The sequence below is a fragment of the Cherax quadricarinatus genome, chromosome 32 (genome assembly GCF_038502225.1).
Source record: "Cherax quadricarinatus isolate ZL_2023a chromosome 32, ASM3850222v1, whole genome shotgun sequence".
Taxonomy (NCBI): domain Eukaryota; kingdom Metazoa; phylum Arthropoda; class Malacostraca; order Decapoda; family Parastacidae; genus Cherax; species Cherax quadricarinatus.
Genome location: NC_091323.1, coordinates 8016370 through 8040056, shown reverse-complemented (window position 1 = coordinate 8040056; position 23687 = coordinate 8016370). Strand labels below are relative to the sequence as shown.

The 23687-nt window shown below is 39.2% G+C and overlaps 1 protein-coding gene and 1 long non-coding RNA gene across 5 annotated transcripts in view; one reads left to right on the top strand and one right to left on the bottom strand.

Moving 5' to 3' along the window:
- LOC128690189 (uncharacterized) overlaps window positions 1–23687 on the bottom strand; it is a 266589-nt gene that overhangs the window by 45468 nt on the left and 197434 nt on the right. Inside the window, exon 2 of the long non-coding RNA XR_011392679.1 lies at window positions 5089–5182. This is a non-coding gene — a long non-coding RNA (uncharacterized lncRNA). The remainder of the gene's footprint in view (window positions 1–5088; window positions 5183–23687) is intronic.
- The window catches only part of Dab (DAB adaptor protein), a 514473-nt gene that overhangs the window by 459397 nt on the left and 31389 nt on the right, over window positions 1–23687 (top strand). For 2 of the 4 annotated variants that reach the window (XM_070090440.1, XM_053778740.2), the window contains exon 5: window positions 10349–10525. The exons of 1 other annotated variant lie outside the window; for it this stretch is intronic. In XM_070090440.1, the coding sequence (XP_069946541.1) occupies window positions 10349–10525 (177 nt within the window). The remainder of the gene's footprint in view (window positions 1–10348; window positions 10526–23687) is intronic. One more of the 4 variants, XM_070090441.1, reaches the window with a different exon arrangement.

Genomic DNA, 23687 nt, shown 5'->3' with positions numbered 1-23687 from the left:
GTGACTAAATACTAGTTTGTGAGTTATGTACAGTCACTGAACACTTTCCTAGAACTGCTGCAGCTTGTGGAACTCTTTGAAATATGGGTATATGCAGAGGGGCACTTGACACTCCTCACACATAAAACGAGTGTCCCTGCATGTTTGTGGGCATTTTGTGGTATGTCCACATACAAAACACCTCTTCTGAGCACTTTTCTTGAAAACAGTAGGAGGCAGTTGTATGGAGTAGTGATCATCAGGCCTCAAACGAGATGGTGTGTGTTGTTAATTTTGTGGGAGCTGGTCTATTGCAGGTGTTGCTCCTTGGTACTTGGTGATTATTTGTCTGATGACTGACAAACAATATTCACCATATTTTGGTTTGTTGTTGGTCCTCAACTTGTATGTGTTATAAGTATTTAGGATGGAAATATCAACAAGATGGAAAAAAGTTTTATATACCACTTATAACTCTTGCATACACAATCAGCAAACCCAAACTGCTTGTCACATTTGTCCACTAAGTGCTTATTGAGGTTGTAGTCCATGACAGCTGCAGGTTTTAGAATGGGTTCATTGGTCTCTATTGTGCCTGCCAGTGTGTGCCATTTCGTTTCGGTGAACTGATGTCAACAATGTGACATCATATTTGTCATGCCACCAAAATGCCATGATGTCATTGGCAGCAAAGGCTTGCACCTCACCTCTGCGAGTGCCAGCGTCAAACCTTGGCATATGTTTATGATTACCACGCACTGTGCCACACAAGTCTGTCAGGTTCACTCGCAAGAAATCGCTGAGTATGGGGCTTGTGTACCAGTTATCAGGAAATAATATATGCCCCTTACCAAGATATGGTTCTATCATTGTTCGAACCACATATCCAGAGATACCCAATAACTTCCTGGTATCTCTCAATGTATTACTGCCAGTGTACACAATGATATCCAAAACGAGACCACTTTTGCAATCACACAGTACAAATAACTTTATACCAAAGCATTTCTTGCTTGGTATGTATTGCTTGAATTAGAGCCTTCCCTTGAATAAAACCAAAGATTCCTCAATAACAAGCTTCCTGAAGGGATAAAAATACATGCAACACTTTTGTTTCAGGTACATAAACATATTTCTGATCTTATATAACCTGTTGCTTCTGTCAGGCCTTGTTTTGTCTGAAAAGTGTAACATACATAACAATATCAAGAAACGATTCACACCTATAATGTCACTAAAACCTGGGGTTGAAATCAGGCGTTCTGTTGACCAGTATGTGTTGACTGTGTGCTTATACACATGTGGCATAAGCATTACTGTGGCAAAAATCAGGTATATCTCTGCCACAGTTGTGTCCTTCCACTGGAGTAGCCATGATCTTGGTGAGATAATTGTATTTGCCATGGTGTACTCATAGTATGTGTTGGTTTCCCTGACAATAATGTCCATCAGGGGCTCATCGAAGAATAACTGAAAGCATTCCAGTTCAGTAGCATTGTTCCCAAGTGTACACGATGGCCATATTCCACTTTGCGTTTCATCAAAGTTATGGGGACTGGGAACAAACTCGTCACCTTCCTGCCAATCCCAGATGCGGTCTGCTGGTGGATTCTGGATATTGAAACGTGGTTGTACAGGTTGTGAGAGTGTGGGGTTGGGTGAGGCTGGTTGTGCAGAGTCAGCAGCATAGGTAGTAGCATGGCCCGCTGCCAGTGCCACATGACTCATACCACCATCACTATCACCACCACCACCTGCTGCCTCATTCACATCATTCATACCCATCGTAACAATATCGTCATCTTCACTATCAGGTCATGGTGTAGGGCCATGGAATGTGCTCCGATATTTACTCCTTCCCCTTGGAACAGCATATGAAACGCTACCAGACCGCATGCTACGTTGTATATACTGCCGCTTCACTGGGGAATATTCACCCTCACTGTCACAACTAGAACTGCTTTCAATAACTTTGAAATCACTATCACTATCACTTTCACTGCTCACATCTGAGTCTTGTACATGGGCAAATAGTTTCCTCTTTCGTTCTGGTACAGGTGAACGTGAACGTGAACATGAATGAGCCGGCCCAGCACCAGAGGTGGAAGGCTGTGCGTCATCTGGGTTTTCATCACTAATTACGTTATCCTGGGCACTTTTTTCGGTCACACCCGCTTGAAAACCATGGAATTCACTTTCACTGACACTTCCATCACTGTTAGAGCTATCACTTGGGAACAAAAGACCTCCAGTCCGCTGAGGAGTGAGGTACTTCTTACTGCGAGGCATGGTGAAAATGGACTACCAAGATGGCGTTCCCACAATGCACTACTGAGTCCCAGATTTTTTTCACAGGGTGCACACCCACCACTCAGACCCATTCTCTCTCATGTAGGCCTCAGCTTTCTCCCACTTGATTTGAAGCCACTAGAATTTATGTGTATAAATACGTCAGAAACAGTGGCGCGTAAGATGTATATATACTACGTAAACAGTCAAAGGGTTAACCCAATCCTCTCTCTTTTCCATATGGTAATGACACCAAAAGTACGAAATTTGGTCAAAAACTCAGGGAATTACACTCCCACAAAGTTAGCGGTCTCGGCGACATATATGCATCGGCGATTTCGCCGACTTTGAGCCCTGTTTTTGGCCAGTTGACCAAACTCATAGCTATTTCTTTAGAACTCCATTTTTTTTATCAGTTGAGTACAAGAACCCGCCCATTTACCGATTTAAACTACCCAATAAAGTGGTCAGAAATTGGCAATTTGGCCAATTTCACGCAAATTAAAAAAGATGCCAATTTCAAAATAGGGTCCAGAATAAACAATGTAGACATTCTTGGCACTAAAATAACATATCCTCTGTTCATTAGTCACGTCTCTAGGCCCCTCTTATATTACTATTCCTTTCTATTTTGATTTTTTATTCATACAAAAAATACAAGATTTACTGTTATGCAGACTAATGCATTATTGTAAAAATGGTATAAATAATATCAGTGCACTACTGAAAGAATATTAGACTCCCCAGTTGACATGTATTGGACGTGTGGTGTGATCTGCTTACTCCTGAACATTTGTAAAAATCAAACATTTCTGCTACTTTGAGCTCAATTTCAAGGTCGTTTTCATCGTGAAACTAATCAAAATCATCTCTATTTCTGTAATATGTTTTCCATTTTATCATGTGAGACCATGAAAATGAGAATACAATGATAAATACTATACGAAAATACACCTCAAAGTCGGCGTTTTAATCCAAAAAACAGTCAGTTTTTTTTCTCACTACGCACTGCGTGCTGCAGGATTTTTTTTATGTGGTGCACACTAACCACACAAACCCATTCTCTCACATGTGGGCCTACCAGCTTTCTCCTGCTTGATTTGAAGCCGCTAGAATTTATGCATATTAATACATCCGAAACACTGGCTCGTAAGTCGTATATATACAACCAAAACAGTCAAAGGGTTAAATCTCATGTTGAGCTCCTCACATACCTCTTGATCATTTCTTGTGAGTACCCCACCTTCTTTTCTCAGTCTGATCACCTGGTCTTTGACTGTTGTCTTCCTCCTGTGGCTATACAGCAGTTTCGGGTCAGACTTGACTTTCATTGCTGTCGTTTTTGTACTGTCACTGAGCCTCCCTCCTTACCTGTACATACTCGTTTCTGGCTCTTCAACTAATCTCTTAATTTTCCTGGGTCCTTTTCCTCCTGTACCTTTTCCATTCTCTGGTGCACTTAGTTTTTGCCTCCCTACACCTTCAGGTAAACCAACGACTTGCTTTGGTCTTCCCATTATTTCTATTGCCCTTGAGAACAACCTTTCCTCTGCCTCCTTGCATTCTGTTGTTACATATTCCATCATCTTGTTTACTGACCTTCTTACCAGTTCTTTGTCCCACTGAACCTCCTGCAGGAAGTTCTTCATACGTGTGTAGTCCCCCCTTTTATAGTTTGACTTTTCCCATTTAACTCCTGTTACCCTCTCCGCTGGTAACTCTACTATATATTCAAAACTCAGAACCACGTGATCGCTAGCTCTGAGGGGCCTCTTGTAAGTGATGTCCTCAGTGTCAGAACTGCTCAGGGTGAACACAATCCAGTTTTGCTGGTTCATCCTCCCCTCTCACTCTGGTAGTGTCCCAGACATGTTGATGCATGAGGTTTTCCAGTACCACATCCATCATCTTGGCTCTCCATGTTTTGGGACCCCCATGTGGCTCCAGGTTTTCCTGTGCATGCGTGTACTCACCTAGTTGAGGATGCAGGGGTCGAGTCCAAGCTCCTGGCCCCGCCTCTTCACTGGTTGCTACTAGGTCACTCTCCCTGAACCATGAGCTTTATCATACCTCTGCTTAAAGCTATATATAGATTCTGCCTCCATTACATCGCTTCCCAAACTGTGTGTGTGTGTGTGTGTGTGTGTGTGTGTGTGTGTGTGTGTTTGCAAGCACACATGCATGCCTACCTATGTGGTTGCAGGGGTCATGTTACAGGTCCTGGCCCCACCTCTTTGCTGGTCATTACTAGGTCTACTCCTGGCATCAAGTCTTATCATACTTCTTCTTAAAGCTGTGTATGGATCCTGCTCTACCACTTCACTCTCCAGATTGTTCCACTTCCCATCAATTCTAAGGCTGAAGAAATACTTCCTAACATCCATATGATTCACCTGAGTTTTCAGCTTCCAGCTATGCCTTTGTGTTCCTGTTTCCCCGTCCCTCAAACATTTTATCCCTATTCACCTTGTCAGTTCCTCTCAGTATTTTGTATATTGTTATATCCCCTTAGTCATCCTGTCCTCCAGTGTCATCAGGATGAGTTCCCTTTACATCTCCTCATAGGATATGCCCCTTAGTTCCAGGACTAGTTGCAAACTTCTGCACATTCTCCAATTTCTTAATGCACTTGACCTGGTGTGGGTTTCGTACTGGTGCTGCATATTCCAATATGGGCCTGACATACATGGTGTACAGTGTCATGAATGACTCCTTACTTACATGTCAAAGTGCTATTCTTAGATTTGTCAGATATGTACTTGCTTCAGCAGTTATTTGGTTGATATGTGCCTCAGATGATATGCTTAATATGATACTCACCCCAAGGTCTTTTTCTTGAGCGAGATTTGCAGCCATTGCCACCCAGAGCTTGTACTCCATCTGTGGTCTTCTTTGTCCTTCCCCAAGCATGCCTCTGGCAAGACAATGATGGAGTGAATGATGGTGAAAGTGTTTCTACTTCTTTTGGGTCACCCTACCTCAGTGGGAGATAGCCAGTGTGTTTACATATAGTGCATAATATAATATAATATAAATAATATTATCAATGCATTTTATAAAAAATATTGAAAAAAGTTTAATAAAAATGCAGTTTTTATTACCAGGTTCTCAGAAAATATAATAAATACAGCATGCATTTCTTAGCAACTTTTTATTAAAAACTACCACACATAACTGCCAAGCAACCACATATGAAAATTTTATTCATTTGTTTCTAAAAAATCAATAATTAAAAAAAAAACTGTGACTGAATTTTACCAAATAAATACCAGCCCACTACACATGCACAGAATTAACATTTAGTATACCAGAAAACCAGTGTACAGCCTCTCTTCACTTAGCGACGTACTCGTTTACTGATGACTCATACTTACGATGGTCTCTCTGACCAGTATGCATACCTAAATAATGTATATTAGAGCTGATTTCCTCTTTTCTGTTTATTACAATATGCAGTACACTACTGTATAAACATTTAAAAATATACCAGAAATATTATAAATGGTGTAAATGTGACATTAAAACAGTATAGAAAATGATTGACACACACTCACTACCATTATAGTATGCTGCTCACTTAACGACGAATTTGTTTACTAATGGTCTTAGGAACAGAACTCCATCGTTAAGTGAGGAGAGGCTGTATTTTATAAAACTCATACAAAATTTGATGGTCAAGCATAGTTGTTTCAAACTACAGTATGCTCCCACTGAACACTGGTAAGCTGAACCCAGGTGAAACAAAGTATTGGTGCTCTGTATAGAAAAAATAAGATTTTTAAACAGAAATTTCTCAGTTTTACAAATATTTTGTAACTGTGCCACTTGCTAGCACTTGTCTCATGAAATTTTAATAACACAATTGCAGACAAATCAGGGAACGGGTGCAGCTCAAACCCATGGCAAGCGAGTCCTAGAACTCACGAGTCATTGTGCTATCGACAGGGCCTAGTTGGTTGAATTTTATTAGGCCAGTGTGGTCTAGTGGATAACCTTATTGGCCTGCAAGTTTTAGGACTCACTTGCCCTGGGTTCAAGCCTGACCCATTCTGAGATTTAGCACTTGTCATCTGCTGATGAGGGCTGGTAAATGGTCTGGTAACGAACAAAAAATTTCAGTAGCTTGTGACTCGCCTATGTAGAAACAAAGCCACATCCAGGACATACCAGTGGACTACCCAGGACTGCAAGACTCATGCAAGCCAAATATTTTACAAGATTAGAAAAATGAGATATCCTGGTAAATGCAAGAGAAGGATAAGGATCTTTCTCTTTTGCAAAAAGGCAGAATCTTTTCTATGAGGAAGAAGAATGACATGGTATCTGAGAGCCCAGAACATTGATGCTGAGCAAGAGCAGGACAATTGTCTAAAGTCAAATTCATGTCTTAAGGATATTCTGTGAATGCAGAAAATTCATGGGAACATTTGGAAGGTTTACTGGAATCAAGTGCCTTGCAGAATATCCCAGAACTCTGGCAAGAGTACAAATGCCAAATCTCAGTGAAGAGTCCTAGAGATTTGATTTCCTGTTCTTACTACCTGAGAATGATACAGGTAGCTGAGTGGTAGGGTCAAAACCTGAAACATGAACTTCCCCCCATGGTGGATGTCATCCCACATCCAATAATCTTTGACTTGAAGAAGAAATCCTGGATATAGAGGAAAAGACAAGACTGCTTGTGCAGAGCGAGAGAGTGTCTGCAGTTGGGGAAGTTGACCTGCACCACTGCTACTGCAAGGAACACTGAGATGAGCACTGACTCCGCATGATTAATGAAAAATCCCACCTCCTGAAACATCCTGAGCATCGTGAAGGTGAAGCTGGACTGCAAGGTCAGAAAAAAAAAATTAAAAACCAGTCACAAGTATGTCACAGGACAAGTCCAGTATCTGAAAACTGCAAGAGAGAGTAACATACACATGCAAAGAGTCAATGTGTCATCTTGGGTCCAAAGGACATCATCACAGACTGATAGTTTACCCCATCCAGATAGAAGATGGAGATCAATAAAAGTCTTAGTGTATCAGGACATGATAAAAGGCCTAGAGAGAGATAGATACAGATAGACATATATGCAGTATAATGTAATTCTTTATTGATGGCAATTCACTCTTATAGTGGCTTTTATCATGTCACAAACTACATTTGTATGTCTTTTTCATTGTGTTGATAATAATGCTATTTCTCTCTAGGCTCTGTAGGGGTGAATTAACCCTTTCAGGGTCCAGAGGCCAAATTTCAAAGTGTGCACCAGGGTCCAAGAATTTTCAAAAAAAAATTTTGTTATTTTTTCTTATGAAACGGTAGAGAATCTTTTTCTGAAGGTAATAAAACAAAAAGTATGAAATTTGATGGAAAATTGACGAAATTATGCTCTCGCGAATTTTGATGTGTCAGCAATATTTACGAATCAGCGACTTTGCCGACTTTGACTCCCATTTTAGGCCAATTACATTATTCCAGTCTATCAAATTCTTAGCAATTTCACTAGCGTTACTTCTATTCTATTGACTGAGCACAATAAATTGCCCAGTCAACTGTTTCAACTACAAAATGAAGTGATCGGAAATTGGTAATTTGGCCAATTTAACACAAAGTTCAAAATATTCCAATTTCAAAATAGGGTCCAGAATAAACAATGCAGACATTCCTGGCACTAAACTAACATTTTCTCTGTCCATTAGTTATGTTTTCAGGCTTTACAAATGAATTCCATTTTGATTTTTTATTCACATAATGAATTTTTATTCAAACCAAAAAATAGAAGATTTACTGTTATGCAATATTGTAATAATTGTATAAATATCATCACCACATTTGTGAATGTATATTAGACCCACCAGTTGGTGTGTATTAGATGTGTGAGGTCGTTTGTTTACTCTTGAGCATCAACAAAAATTTAACATTTCTGCTACTTTGAGCTCAGTTTCAACCCATTTCCAGTACTAAAACCAATCAAAATCATCTATATTTCTGTAATATGTCTTCCTTTCTATCAAATGAGACCAAGAAATCGCAAATACAACTATAAAAAACATATGAAAAAATACTGCAAAGTCGCTGTTTTAATTGAAAATCATGGTCTCATTTTTTTTTCTCTCATTATACACTTTGTGCTGCAGGATTTATTTTATGTGGTGCACATATACCACATAGATGCATTCTCTCATATCTAGGCCCAAATTTACCACTCACAGCTTATCAGAGTGAGCTGAGCTCATGGCGTAGATCCATGGTTTGGACCCTGAACGTAAAGCCGTAGATCTACAGCACGGACCCTGAAAGGGTTAAAGTGACTTAACATGGTTCAGCAAGACAGAAGTGAACCCAGAGACATGTGCAAGTTTTTAATTAATTCCAGAATTAAATAAAATTTCTTATTCTGTTCTTTGCGCTGCCATATGAAGTTCCAAACAAGGGAAGCAAAGCCTTGAATAAAAATTCTGCTAATTTTGACATGGGTATGCCACTTCATCTAACATTCACCTAGACAGTAATCCTCCACAGTTTTCTCCCATAACACCAGGGAAGTTGCAGGCTCATTAGCCCTGGCAGCCAGAGTTCCACTGGAGGTGATGTTGGAAATCATACACCTCACCTGTAAGTTAGCTTTTGTTCGGTTCTATGTACGTACATCCAACTTGTTTAGTTCTTGTTTTCTTCTCGTAACATCATCAAGACTCTTTCTGATCCATAATTTGCTTGAAAGGAACTGGTTAGGCATTTATTGTTGCTATCTCTTGGACTTTAGGAGGGAATCCCTAATTCTAATTAATCAGTTCCAAGAAACATATTCCATTTGTGGGTTAAGTTCATGCTTACCATCAGAGTTTTCAATTTGGTTTGATCAGAACTATTAACTTGACATAAAGTGCTCCTCTCTGGGTCTCAGGTCTATACTTGCTGCATTATATAAATATTGTAGAGTATCATGCCTGTGTGACCTGGTAGGGTGCTCAGAAAAGTGTAAGCCAGGTTGATCTCTTAGACCCTGACCCTATCACTGGTGGCTCTCCACATTTTACTTGGAGAGGGTCTGTACTTATGATTACTAAATATTACTTACCAGCTGTTGCATGTTCAGGTGAACTGTTATGAATGCAATGTACCTTGTCTTTCTAGCAGTGGCTGGTTTCAGCTGATCACTAATTCTGGATGTGGAGCTTTGTTGAGGGCTGTCAATAAGAAATCCTTTGCAGCTGCATCCTAACCATTACTTTTCAGCCTCTCCATTTGAAAGTTCACTGTCTCTAGCTTTGATCTTGTCTCTCTATGATTTGGCTCTCAGATTTCCACTTCCTTTCATTAGCTTCCTCCCCTCTGTTTTGGGGTACTGCTGATAGTGTTTCTAGTGGGTCATCAGAACCCCACCACTGAATAGATGGTTTTAAAGAATGAAAGATGCATTTCTGTGGATGGACCTGCCATCTCCCCAAATCAGTTGTTTTGTACTGGCTATCTGCTACTGGACAGTTCTGGCCATAAACAGTGAAAAATGACAAGTGAAACTTAAGGAAGAATTAGACAAACTGAGTAGAAAAATAAGAAACCTTACAGGGGTAGGGGATGTTTAGGGTGAGTAATGGGAAAAGGGTGTGATTGTGTGCAAACTCTGTTCTTAGTGGGATCATGAAGCTCTGACACTAAAATGTATTTTTCATTCTTCATGGCCATTTATTATGTTACAGTAATGCATGTTACACAAATAACCCGCACATAAAAGAGAGAAGCTTACGACGACGTTTCGGTCCAACTTGGACCATTGACAAAGTCAGTGTGACTTTGTCAATGGTCCAAGTCGGACCGTAACGTCGTCGTAAGCTTCTCTCTTTTATGTGCGGGTTATTTGTGTATCGTTCCAGTCACGGTATTGTGCCTTTTTGTTATTTATGCATGTTACATTTGTAGATGCACAGTGTTTGAAGACTCTGCAGCAGGACAGTGTTAATGGCTGCATAGTGCACCTATAATGAAATTTTACTGGTGATCATTCAGACTTTTTATCCCTGATATTAATGAAATATTTAACAGAGTACACATTGTGCATCATGCAAAATATATGCCTTTTCTCCCACAGGAGTCTTCGTTTGGCGGGTTGTTCGGCAGCAATGGGGACAGCGGAATAGTGAGTGCCAGTCTGACAAGTGGGGCCGGGGGGGCTATTGCTGACTTGCTAGATCTTCAAAGTGAACTGAGCTCCCTTCAGAAGGGGCTCACGGAAATCAGCCAGCAGCGTGCTCAACAAAACCAGAAGGTATTACTGGTGTGGCATCGCTGCGTAGGCATGGTAGATGAAGAGGGCACTTTGTTGCTATACACACAATGTTGTACATCCCTTTACCAGTAAGAAAGTGTTCTTAGAAAAGCTCACTGTTTGCACTGAAGTTTGTATGTTTGCATTATCCCATAACCCACACCCGTGTTGGAGGAATTTTTGCTGAAATGAGTACACCATGTCGTAAATGTGGTTATGTCTCGGAAGAGAATGTAAAATGAGTAAAATTTGTAATATAAATTTTAAAGAGTATAATAATGTACTTAAAAGTATTTTACCTGTAAAAATCCATATAATGCACTGTGGCTGGAATTATGAACAAAAGCAACTGTAATACTTTGATATGACATGTGAATAAAGCATACTTTAACAGTTAAAGAAAGACATCCACATTGGTTGTATGGCACATGTTTATTTATGCCACAAAACAGTTTCTCCAGTGAAACTGAACTGCTATCTTCTCCATATAAGAAAACAGATTGATTGTGATAGATATCGCTGTGCAAGTGCTCCCCAACTTACAATGGTTTGACTTATATTTCGACTTTATGATGGTGCAAAAGCAATTAGTTTGGAGGTGAAACTTAAGATAATTGCCCAGCATGCAGGCAGCAAATTTGCAACTTGTATACCTTTTTTACTTTTCAGTGCTGGTATTTAGTTAGAGTAATTATTTGTTTATCTACTTATTCGACTTGCGATATTTTCTACTTAAAATATTTTTGACTTACAGTGGGTTCATCATAACATGACCCCATCATAAGTTGAGGAGCGCCTGTATTGCATATTTAGAACTCATCATTACTTTCGTATTCATATATGGTTGCTGTAAGATAAGGATCCATGGATATAAGCTTTTTAAACTCATCGTATTGATAGTTCTAATGTGTACGTACTAGAGCCATTCATGTAGTATAGTTTATTTCAAAGATCTTGAATGAAGGATTTTAAAAACCTCATTGTTTTTAACTCATTAATTTTTGGACAGAACACTCTAGCTTCAGGAGAAATTTATATCTATATTAAATAACATAAATTAATATGCCTTACTTTGATTTAGCCTCCTGCATACAGGGCTGCTGGCAGTTACCATATTGTGTAATAGTTAAAATTATGCAATAGAAATTACATAGGCTTCAGTTAGTCTCTTAAAAAAAAAATTCGTTTTTATTTGCTCTGTATTTTTTCATCATATACAGTGGTACCCGAAGTTTGGTACAGCTCCCAACTTGAATTGTTGTGTAAGTCTATTATTGTAAGTGCTTTTGTAAGTGTATTTTTGGGGGTCTGAAACAGACTAATCTAATTTACATTATTCCTTATGGGAACAAATTCGTTCGGTAACAGCACTTGAACGGCCTTCTGCAACGAATTATGGCCGAAACTCGAGGTACCACTGTACAACAGTTGTGATAAAATATCTCCTAATACTGAATAATGTGTAAGACACACAGATGCAGAATATTAACCTGGAGGAAGAGAAATTTATGAAAATAATTTACATTCATTGTTTGTAACTTTGAATTTATTGAAGTACAGTGGACCCCCGGTTCACGATATTAATCCGTTCCTGAGAGCTCATCGTAAACCAAAATTATCGGAAAGCGAATCAATTTTCCCCATAAGAAATAATGGAAATCAAATTAATCCGTGCAAGACACCCAAAAGTATGAAAAAAAAAAAATTTTACCACATGAAATATTAATTTTAATACACACAAACTGAAGAAGACATGCACAGTTACATGGCACTTACCTTTATTGAAGATCTGGTGATGATTGATGGGATGGGAGGAGGGGAGAGTGTGGATGGTCTTAGTGTTTAGAAGGGGAATCCCCTTCCATTAGGACTTGAGGTAGCAAGTCCTTTTCTGGGGTTACTTCCCTTCTTCTTTTAATGCCACTAGGACCAGCTTGAGAGTCACTGGACTTCTGTCGCACAACATATCTGTCCATATAGGCCTGTACCTCTCATTCCTTTATGACTTTCCTAAAGTGTTTCACAACATTGTCAGTGTAATAGTCACCAGCATGGCTTGCAATAGCTGTGTGAGGGTGATTTTCATCACCCTTTTCACAAATGATCGCTTGAGAAATGCTATCTCCTGCTATCTGTTTTTCATTTATCCACACCAATAACAGTCTCTCAACATTTTCTAACACTTGCGGTCGCTGTTTCGTAATCACAGTTGCACCTTTTGCAAGAACAGCTTCCTTGATTGCCATTTTCCTGCTCACTATAGTAGAGATGGTTGATTGGGGTTTACTATACAACCTGACCAGTTCCGACACACACACTCCACTTTCGTACTTTGCAATTATCTCTTTCTTCATTTCAACAGTCATTAGCACCCTTGGTCTCGAAGGGTTGGCACTAGGAGCTTTCTTGGGGCCCATGGTGACTTATTTTGCACCAAAAACAGTGATAATATGGATAATATGGAATGTACTGAATGTATCCTTAGATGTGCACACAGTGGCTGGCTTGTAAACACTGGTACACACGGGGGAGTTCAGGCCAGAAGTGGACACGTCTCATACGAATCGTATCGCATACAGGTTTTGTATCAGGAAGCGAGGCAAAATTTTTTTGATCAAATGCATTGGCAACCGAATTTATCGGATACCGGTAACATAGGGAACCGGGGGTCCACTGTATCATTTACCTTGTTTAACCCTTTGACTGTTTTCGACGTATAAATACATCTTACGAGCCAATGTTTCTGACGTATATATACTCAATAATTCTAGTGGCTTCAAATCAAGCGGGAGAAAGCTGGTAGGCCCACATGTGAGAGAATGGGTCTGTGTGGTCAGTGTGCACCACATAAAAAAATCCTGCAGCACACATTGCGTAATGAGAAAAAAAAAACTCTGATCATTTTTTTGGAATAAAATGCCGACTTTGAGGTGTATTTTCGTATAGTATTTATCGTTGTATTTGCGTTTTCATGGTCTTAGGTGATAAAATGGAAAACATATTACAGAAATAGAGATGATTTTCATTACTTTGACGATGAGAACGGCCTTGAAACAGAGCTCAAAGTAGCGGAAATGTTTGATATTTACCAATGTTCAGGAGTAAATAAATCACACCACATGTCCAATACACGTCAACTGGGGAGTCTAATATTCTTTCACTAGTGCACTGATATTATTTATACCATTTTTACAATAATGCAGTAGTCTGCATAACAGTAAATTTTGTATTTTTTTGTATGAATAAAAAATCAAAATAGAAAGCAATAATAATATAAGAGGGGCCTAGAGATGTGACTAATGAACAGAGCATATGTTATTTTAGTGCCACGAATGTCTACCTTGTTTATTCTGGACCCTATTTTGAAATTGGCATCTTTTTTAGTTTGCGTGAAATTGGCCAAATTGCCAATTTCTGACCACCATATTGGGTAGTCCAAATTAGTAAATGGGAGGTTTCTTGTACTCAGCTGATAGATAAAATGGAGTTCTAAAGAAATAGCTATGAGTTTGGTCAACTGGAACAATGGAATTGGCTGAAAATAGGGCTCAAAGTCAGCGAAATCGCCGATACGCATATGTCGCCGAGACCGCTAACTTCGCGGGAGCATAATTCCATGAGTTTTCGACCAAATTTCGAACTTTTGGTGTCATTACCATCGGGAAAAGATTCTCTATCATTTCATAAGAAAAAATAATTTTTTTTTTTTTTCAAAAATTGAGCGACATAGAATGACAGTTTCAGAAAGGGGCCTGAAACAGTCAAAGGGTTAAATCTTGAGTGACTGATTTGAGTTCCAGTAATGGTTGTGTGTAGAGTATGATATAATTATGTCTTCCCTCCTTGGTTGTATCTCATATACACTTTGAAGATATTGGGTACAACAGTAAACCCTCAGTATACCATGCCTCAATATAATGGAGTTTTGAAATAATGGGCAAAATCCATTAACCCCTAAACGGTCCAAACATATATATACGTTCTTATCGCTAGCGCCCCAAACGTATATGTACGTTTTATTTTTCCTGCCTCCAAATTTGGCATGATTGGCCTGAGATGCCTGGTCAGCATAGAATGGGTCTTAACACTCGGTGTGCACCATATTAAAAAAATCTTGGACCACTCAGTACCTTGTGGAAGCGCCAGTTAACCCTTTCAGGGTTGCGGACGTACTAGTATGGCTTACGCGCCAGGGGTCTTGACGTACTAGTACGCCTAAATTCTAGCGCCCTCAAATCTAGTGAGAGAAAGCTTGTAATAAAGTGGTAGAATTACCGACAATATGTAAAGTGAAAGGACACAAGTGCAGCTAATGTGACATTTTATTGTGGCAATGTTTCACTCTCCAGGAGCTTGATAAAGCTCCTGGAGAGCGAAACGTTGCCACAATAAAATGTCACATTAGTTGCACTTGTGTCCTTTTACTGAGAGAAAGCTGGTAGGCCTACATATGAAAGAATGGGTCTACGTGGTCAGTGTGCACAGTATAAAAAAAATCCTGCAGCATGAGTGCGTAATGAGAAAAAAAAAACTTTGATCGTGTTTTTGGATTAAAACAGCGACTTTGCACTGTGTTTTCGTATGGTATTTATTGTTGTATTCTAGTTTTCCTGGTCTCATTTTATAGAATGGAAGACATGTTACAGAAATTGAGATGATTTTGACTGGTTTTACAATGAAAAGTACCTTGAAATTGAGCTCAAAGTAGCAGAAATGTTCAATTTTTACCAACGTTCAAAAGTAAACAAATCATGCTAAGCGTCCAATACACGTCAACTGGTGAGCCTAATATTCTTTCACAAGTGCGCTGATATTATTTATACCATTTCTACACTAATGCAGTAGTCTACATAACAGTAAATCTTCTGTTTTTTTTTTTTTGTGAGAATAAAAATTCAAAGTGGAAAGCAAAAGAATGTAAGAGGGGCATGGGGACATGACTAATGAACAGAGGAAATGTTATTTTAGTGCCAGGAATGTCTTTCTTGTTTATTCTGGGCCCTATTTGGAAATTGGCATCTTTTGAAATTTGTATGAAATTGGCAAAATTGCTAAATTCTGACCACTGTATTGGATAGTTGAAATCGGTAAATGAGTGGTTTCTTGTACTCATTCGATAGAAAAAATGGAGTTCTAGCGAAATAGTTATGAATTTTGTCGACTAGTACACGAGAATTGGCTGAAAATAGGGCTCAAATTCAGCAAAATTGTCGAGACCGCTAACTTCGTGAGAACATAATTCCGTAAGTTTTCCATCAAATTTCATACTTTTGGTGTCATTATGATCGGGAAAAGATTCTATCTTTTCATAAGAAAAAATAGTTTTTTTTTTTTTTAAATTTGGGCGACCCTGACAACAAGTCTGGGAGAGGGCCTGGGGACCCTGAAAGGGTTAAATTGAGTGCCAACTTGAGCAAACAGTGTGGCAAACACCAAGGATTCACTGATGTAATGTCATATTAAAACTCCCCTTTTAAGAGGAAAGTGATGTTGACCCCAAGTTTAGGGTCTGTCTATCTGTCTCTATCTATCTCTGTCTGTCTCTGTCTCTCTCTCTTTATCTCTGTCTCACAGGTACACATAAATACAATTATACATAGTATAAATTACCTAGGATAACCTAAAAAATCTGAAGTGCTATACCTGTTGGTTCACAGTGACTCTCTCTGAGACAGAGAGACAAGCAGAGAGACAGATAAGCACGGCTCCAGGCGGACATCAACTAAATCTTTCAGCGGGCTGCAGAAAACAATATGAAGTTCAATGATGAGAAATTTCAATTACTCCAATATGGTAAACATGAAGAAATTAAAACTTCATCAGAGTACAAAACAAATTCCGGCCACAAAATAGAGCAAAAAACCAACATCAAAGACCTGGGAGTGATCATGTCGGCGGATCTCACCTTCAAGGACCATAACATTGTATCAATCGCATCTGCTAGAAAAATGACAGGATGGATAATGAGAACCTTCAAAACTAGAGATGCCAAGCCCATGATGACACTCTTCAGGTCGCTTGTTCTATCTAGGCTGGAATATTGCTGCACATTAACAGCACCTTTCAAGGCAGGTGAAATTGCTGACCTAGAAAATGTACAGAGAACCTTCACGGCGCGCATAACGGAGATAAAACACCTCAATTACTGGGAGTGCTTGAAGTTCCTGAACCTGTACTCCCTGGAATGCAGGCGGGAGAGATACATGATTATATACACCTGGAAAATCTTAGAGGGACTAGTACCAAACTTGCACACGAAAATCACTCATAACGTAAACAAAAGACTCGGCAGACGATGCAACATCCCCCCAATGAAAAGCAGGGGTGTCACTAGCACATTAAGAGACAATACAGTAAGTGTCAGGGGCCCAAGACTGTTCAACTGCCTCCCAGCATACATAAGGGGGATTATCAATAGACCCCTGGCTGTCTTCAAGCAGGCGCTGGACAAGCACCTAAAGTCGGTACCTGATCAGCCGGGTTGTGGCTCATACGTTGGGTTGCGTGCAGCCAGCAGTAACAGCCTGGTTGATCAGGCTCTGATCCACCAGGAGGCCTGGTCACAGACCGGGCCGCGGGGACGTTGACCCTCAGAACTCTCTCCAGGTAAACTCCAGGTAAGCAGAGACAGAGATGTTGATGCTCATCCAATGTCACCCTTTATCTCATCTTATCTCTGCACCCTGCAGGAGCCCATCAAATGTCATCCCTTATCTCATCTTATCTATCCACCCTCGAAGACACCCACCAAATGTCATCCCTTATCTAATCTTATCTCTGTGCCCTCCAGGCACCCATGAAATGTCATCCCTTATCTCATCTTATCACTGCCCTCCCAGATGCTTGTCACTGACATCATGCTTCAAGGGAACTTCTTCTTCTTCTTCTTCTTCTTCTTCTTCTTCATCTTTCTTCTTCTTTCTTTTTCCTTCTTCCTTTTTCCTTCTTCTTCCTTTTTCTTCTATATTCCCGTCTATCCAAAACATTGCTGGGATCTATAAATACTTTGTATATATTCCTAGACAATAGTAAATGGCCAAGGCAGGTGTAAATGTCCACCTGTCAGTGTGTGACAATTTGAGTACAATTTCAGTACCTAATATTAGTGCCAGAACAAAGATTGGTTATGAAATGACAAGAACTACTATAAATTGTAATTATCAGAACATAAAAATTATATAAAATAATATAAAAATGAGAAAAAAAAAGGTATATCGGCAACACTTCTGCAAGCAGCAGGACTCGATGTTGCCGTCAGGCGAGCATTAAGTGCCAACATATACGTATATACATTTGGACCATTTAGGGGTTAAACAAATTGTACTTTATTTCATTTTCAATGTTTATTACATTTATCTGCAAATTGTGTATATAGTTCTATATTAAATATGCAGTGAAGTACTTAAGTACCTTTTTGTTTTCCTATTTTTGAACATTTTTCTGATTTAACAGTCAGAATATCCCCCATTAGCCCATATATCGAGGATTTACTCAGTAATCACTTTATTGAAACTTCTTTTTGTGTAGCATATATAGGTAGGTGAAAATATTCTTTAAGTTCAGTATTTTTTATCATTTGTTTTTCATCAATAGCTTGTCAATTTTCAACACAAATAGGGCAACAGGATCTTGAAGAAGGTGAAAACGGGTCAGTAAACCATCAATTAATGGACCGGTAAAGTGATTGTAATGGATAGAGATTAAATAATTTTGTCATTATCATAACAACAATGAATAATTCTGTAACCATCATATGTTGTCTTTTGTTTCTGAATCAGCTGACCCATCTGATTTTGGTGCATATTTCCAAAATCTGTTGGAGTGTGAGAAGGATAATATTTTGTGAAGGGATTCAGGGAAACCAGCTAACCGTACTTGAGTCCTGCACTTTAAAGGAGGGGTTTGGGATATTTGCTGTTTGGTGTGACATCTGAACTGTCATTTCTGCATGATTCTGCAAAAACAGTGATTATGTGTGAATGATGGTAAAAGTGTTTCTTTCTTTCTAGACAGACATATAAAAATCTAGGTTCATTGGTATGACAGTGGCTAATCTGAGAAACCCGTTAATTCTGGTCCATACTGCTAGGATTAAGAAAGCTCCGACAATGGTCAAATAATTTTTTTATACTTAACTCAAGAATGGAGACTACTACAGATCTCAACTTGACATCACAATGACTGTGGTGTTAAATTTCTCATCTATTTTCATATACATACATACACCACATACATAGGATGCAGACAGTAATATGTAAAACCAAAGTTTCTATGCCTCTCTTCATACACATAGAAAAGTTTGGAATCAGTCAAACCAAATTTTGCATAGTCAGCCCTTTCACCTTAGGAAAGGGTTGGTACCCTTCACTCCAAAACTACAAAGAATGAAGATAAAATAAAAGTCATTCAGAAAATATTAATTATCTAAATAGCTGCCTATTTTGGTTTCAGTATTTATCCTGGCAATACTGGATCAATTAATCATGACTTGATTTCTAAGATGGGCTGAAACATTTTCTGACCTTTCCAACTAAGTGTGCTAGTTGTGAATGACTCAGTCAGGATTACCTAGTGAAGATGTGCAGAATTCAGTAGTGAAGATGAACAATACTGTGAAGCAAAGTTATGTAGGGTTTGGTATAGTGAGGGGTGAACAGTAGCTATGAATTGAAACTACTCTGGGTTGAGTAGTGAAGGTGAATGGTGCTGTGAAACTAAGGTTTGAAAGCTGGGGAATATTAGTTAAGGTAAATGGTACTGTGGCAAAGATGTGTAAGATTATGTACATTAATTTAATGAGGGTGAATGGTGCCTTGGTAAAGGCGTGTAAGTTTGGGTATATTAATAAGGATGAATTATGCCTATGTATACTCAGCTATATGTGGTTGCAGGGGTCAAGTCACAGCTCCTGGCCCAAACTCTTCTTTGGTTGCAATTAGATCCACCCTCTCTCTGCTCCAAAATCTTTATTGTACCTCTTAACCCTTTGAGGGTCCGGAGGCAAAATCTCAGAGTGACAGCCAGAGTCCAAGAATTTTCCAAAATAATTTTTGTTATTTTTTCTTATGAAATGGTAGAGAATCTTTTTCTGAAGGTAATAAAACAAAAAGTATGAAATTTGATGGAAAATTTACAAAATTATGCTCTCGTGAATTTTGCTGCATCAGCAATATTTACACATTGATGATTTTGCCGACTTTGATTCCCATTTTAGGCCAATTACATTATTCCAGTCTACCAAATTATTAGCTATTTTGCTAGTATTACTTCTATTTTATCGATTGAGCACAAGAAATCACCCAGTCAACTGCTTCAGCTACCCAATAGAATGATCGGAAATTGGTAATTTGGCCAATTTAACACAAAATTCAAAATATTCCAATTTCAAAATAGGGTCCAGAGTAAACAATGCAGGCATTCCAGGCACTAAACTAACATTTCCTCTGTTTATTAGTTACGTTTTCAGGCTTTACAAGTGAATTCCATTTTGATTTTTTATTCACATAAACAATTTTTATTCACATATTCACACCAAAAAACAGAAGATTTATTGTTATGCGATATTGTAATAATTGTATAAATAATATCAGCACATTTGTGAATGTATATTAGACCCACCAAACTGACATGTATTAGGCACATGAAGTCATTTGTTTACTCTTGAACATGGGCAAAAATTGAAAACTTCTGCTATTCTTAGCTCAGTTTCAAGCCATTGTCATTACTAAAACCAATCAAAATCATTTCTACTTCTGTAATATATCTTCCATTCTATCAACTGAGACTAAAACACCTCAAAGTCGTTGTCTTAATCCAAAAATACTGTCGCAGTATTTTTTCTCATTATGCACTGCATGCTGCCAGTGCTAGGGATGGTGTCACCTGGGACAGCATCTTTGATGTCACCCCCATGAAATCCAAGGGCAGGGGATGAGGGGAGTAAACTCCAGTTACATCACTACTGCATGCCCAGTGACTAATGCTTAGCAATCAGAACATTAAGGGCCATAAACCGAACAGGAGAATACATCTCAACTTTATTAATGATAAAATAAAATAATCGTAGTAATATTGAGGAAACATAAACTCAAATACCACTTTGAGTACAGGCAACAGATCCTACATTTATTATCTTCAACAATGCAAAAAAAAAAAAAACTTGAAAAATAAAGAAAAAACATTGCAATATCAGAGAAACACTAGTTCTGATTTGACCTTGAGTACAGATAACATCTCAGTGATTCTGATCTTACATTCCCTTGCCTTCAATCCTACAAAATAATCTATCACATCATCAAAATCAATGATTTTCCCTATATAGGCCTATTTGTACTCTGTAATCAAATAAGAGGCTATATAGAAATGAAGGATTCCGCTCTTATGTTGCTGCAGCACTGTTTTGCACATTAGTGTCATCTTTACAGGCTCTGTGGTGTCACCCCTAGATGGTGTCACCCGGGGTGCCCTCTCCGCCCCCCCCTTCTGACGCCACTGCGTGCTGCAGTATTTTTTTTATGTGGTGCACACTTACCACACAGATGTATTCTCTCATATCTAGGCCCAAATTTACCACTTACAGCTTATCTGAGTGAGCTGTACTCACTCAGATAAGCTGTAAGCAGTAATTTGGACCAAGGCTTCAAAGCCATAAAACTACAGTACGGACCCTCAGAGGGTTAACCCTTTGACTGTTTTGGTGGTATACATATGTCTTACGCGCCACTGTTTCAGACGTATTAATATGCGTAAATTCTAGCGGCTTCAAATCAAGCAGGAGAAAGCTGGTAGGCCCACATGTGAGAGAATGGGTCTGTGTGGTCAGTGTGCACCACATAAAAAAAATCCTGCAGCACGCAGTGCATAATGAGAAAAAAAACTGACTGTTTTTTTTGGATTAAAACGCCGACTTTGAGATGTATTTTCGTATAGTATTTATCTTTGTATTCTCGTTTTCATGGTCTCACATGATAAAATGGAAAACACATTACAGAAACAGAGATGATTTTGATTAGTTTCACGATGAAAACGACCTTGAAATTGAGCTCAAAAGTAGCCAAAATGTTCAATTTTTACCAATGTTCAGGAGTAAGTAAATCACACCACACATCCAATACACATCAACTGGGGAGTCTAATAGTCTTTTGCTAGTGCACTGATATTATTTATACCATTTTTACAATAATGCATTAGTCTGCATAACAGTAAATTTTGTATTTTTTGTATGAATAAAAAAATAAAAATAGAAAGCAATAGTAACATGAGAGGGGCCTAGAGACGTGACTAATGAACAGAGGATATGTTATTTTAGTGCCAAGAATGTCTACATTGTTTACTCTGGAACCCTATTTTGTAACTGGCATCTTTTTTAATTTGCGTGAAATTGGCCAAATTGCCAATTTCTGTCCACTTTATTGAGTAGTTCAAATTGGTAAATGGGCGGTTTCTTGTACTCAACTGATAGAAAAAAAAATGGAGTTCTAAAGAAATAGCTATAAGTTTGGTCAACTGAAACAACGGAGTTGGCCAAAAACAGGGCTCAAAGTCGGTGAAATCGCCGATGCGTATATGTTGCTGAGACCGCTAGCTTCACGGGAGTGTAATTCCGTGAGTTTTCGACCAAATTTCATACTTTTGGTGTCATTACCATCAGGAAAAGATTCTCTATCATTTCATACGAAACAATATTTTTTTTTTCCAAAAATTTTGCGACATAGAATGACAGTTTCAGAGAGGGGCTTGCCACAGTCAAAGGGTTAAAGCTATATATGGATCCTGCCTCTACTACTTCACTCTCCAGACTGTTTCACTTCCTGGCAACTCTAACGCTGAAGAAATATTTTCTAACATCCCTATAGCTCATCTGAGTTTTCAATTTCCAATTGTGTCCCCATGTTCCTGTGTCCCAGCTCTGAAACATTTTGTCCCTGTCAAACTTGCCAATTCCTCTTAGTATTTTTTTTTTTTTTTGTGTGTGTGTACTCACCTAATTGTTCTCACCTAATTGTGGTTGTAGGGGTCGAGACTCAGCTCCTGGCCCTTCCTCTTCACCGAGTACTACTAGGTCCTCTCTCTCCCTGCTCCATGAGCTTTACCATATCCCATCTTAAAGCTATATATGGTTCCTGCCTCCACTACCTCACTTGCTAGGCTATTCCACTTCCTAACTACTCTATGACTGAATAAATACTTCCTAACATTCCTTTGACTCATCTGGGTCTTCAACTTCCAATTGTGACCCCTTGTTTCTGTGTCCCCTCTCTGGAACATCCTGTGTCTGTCCACCTTGTCTATTCCACGCAGTATTTTCTATGTCGTTATCATGTCTCCCCTAACCTTCCTGTCCTCCAGTGTCGTCAGGCCGATTTACCTTAACCTTTCTTCATAGCACATTCCCCTTAGCTCTGGAACTAACCTTGTCACAAACCTTTGCACTTTCTCTAATTTCTTGATGTGCTTGATCAAGTGTGGGTTCCAAACAGGTGCTGCATACTCCAGTATGGGCCTGAAGTACACGGTGCACAGTGTCTTGAACGATTCCTTACTAAGGTATTGGAACGCTGTTCTCAGGTTTGCCAGGCGCCCATATGCTGCACCAGTTATCTGGTTGATGTGTGCTTCTGGAGACATGCTCAGTGTTATACTCACCCCAAGACCTTCCTCCATGAGCGAGGTTTGCAGTCTTTGGCCACCTAGCCTATACTCCGTCTGCAGTCTTCTGTTCCCTTCCTCGATCTTCATAACTTTGCATTTGGCGGGGTTAAATTCAAGAAGCTGGACCAGGTGTCCAGTCTGTCCAGGTCTCTTTGAAGTCCTGCCTGATCCTCATCTGATTTAATTCTCCTCATTAACTTCACATCATCTGCAAACAGGGACACTTCTGAGTCTAACCCTTCCATCATGTCATTCACATATACCAAAAATAGCACTGATCCTAGGACCGACCCCTGTGGGACCCCACTCGTCACAGGTGCCCACTGTGATACCTCATCACGTACCATGACTCGCTGTTGCCTCCCTGTCAGGTATTCTCTGATCCATTGCAGTGCCCTTCCTGTTATACATGCCTGATCCTCTAGCTTCTGGACTAATCTCTTGTGAGGAACTGTGTCAAAGGCCTTCTTGCAGTCCAAGAAGATGCAATCAACCCACCTGTCTCTCTCGT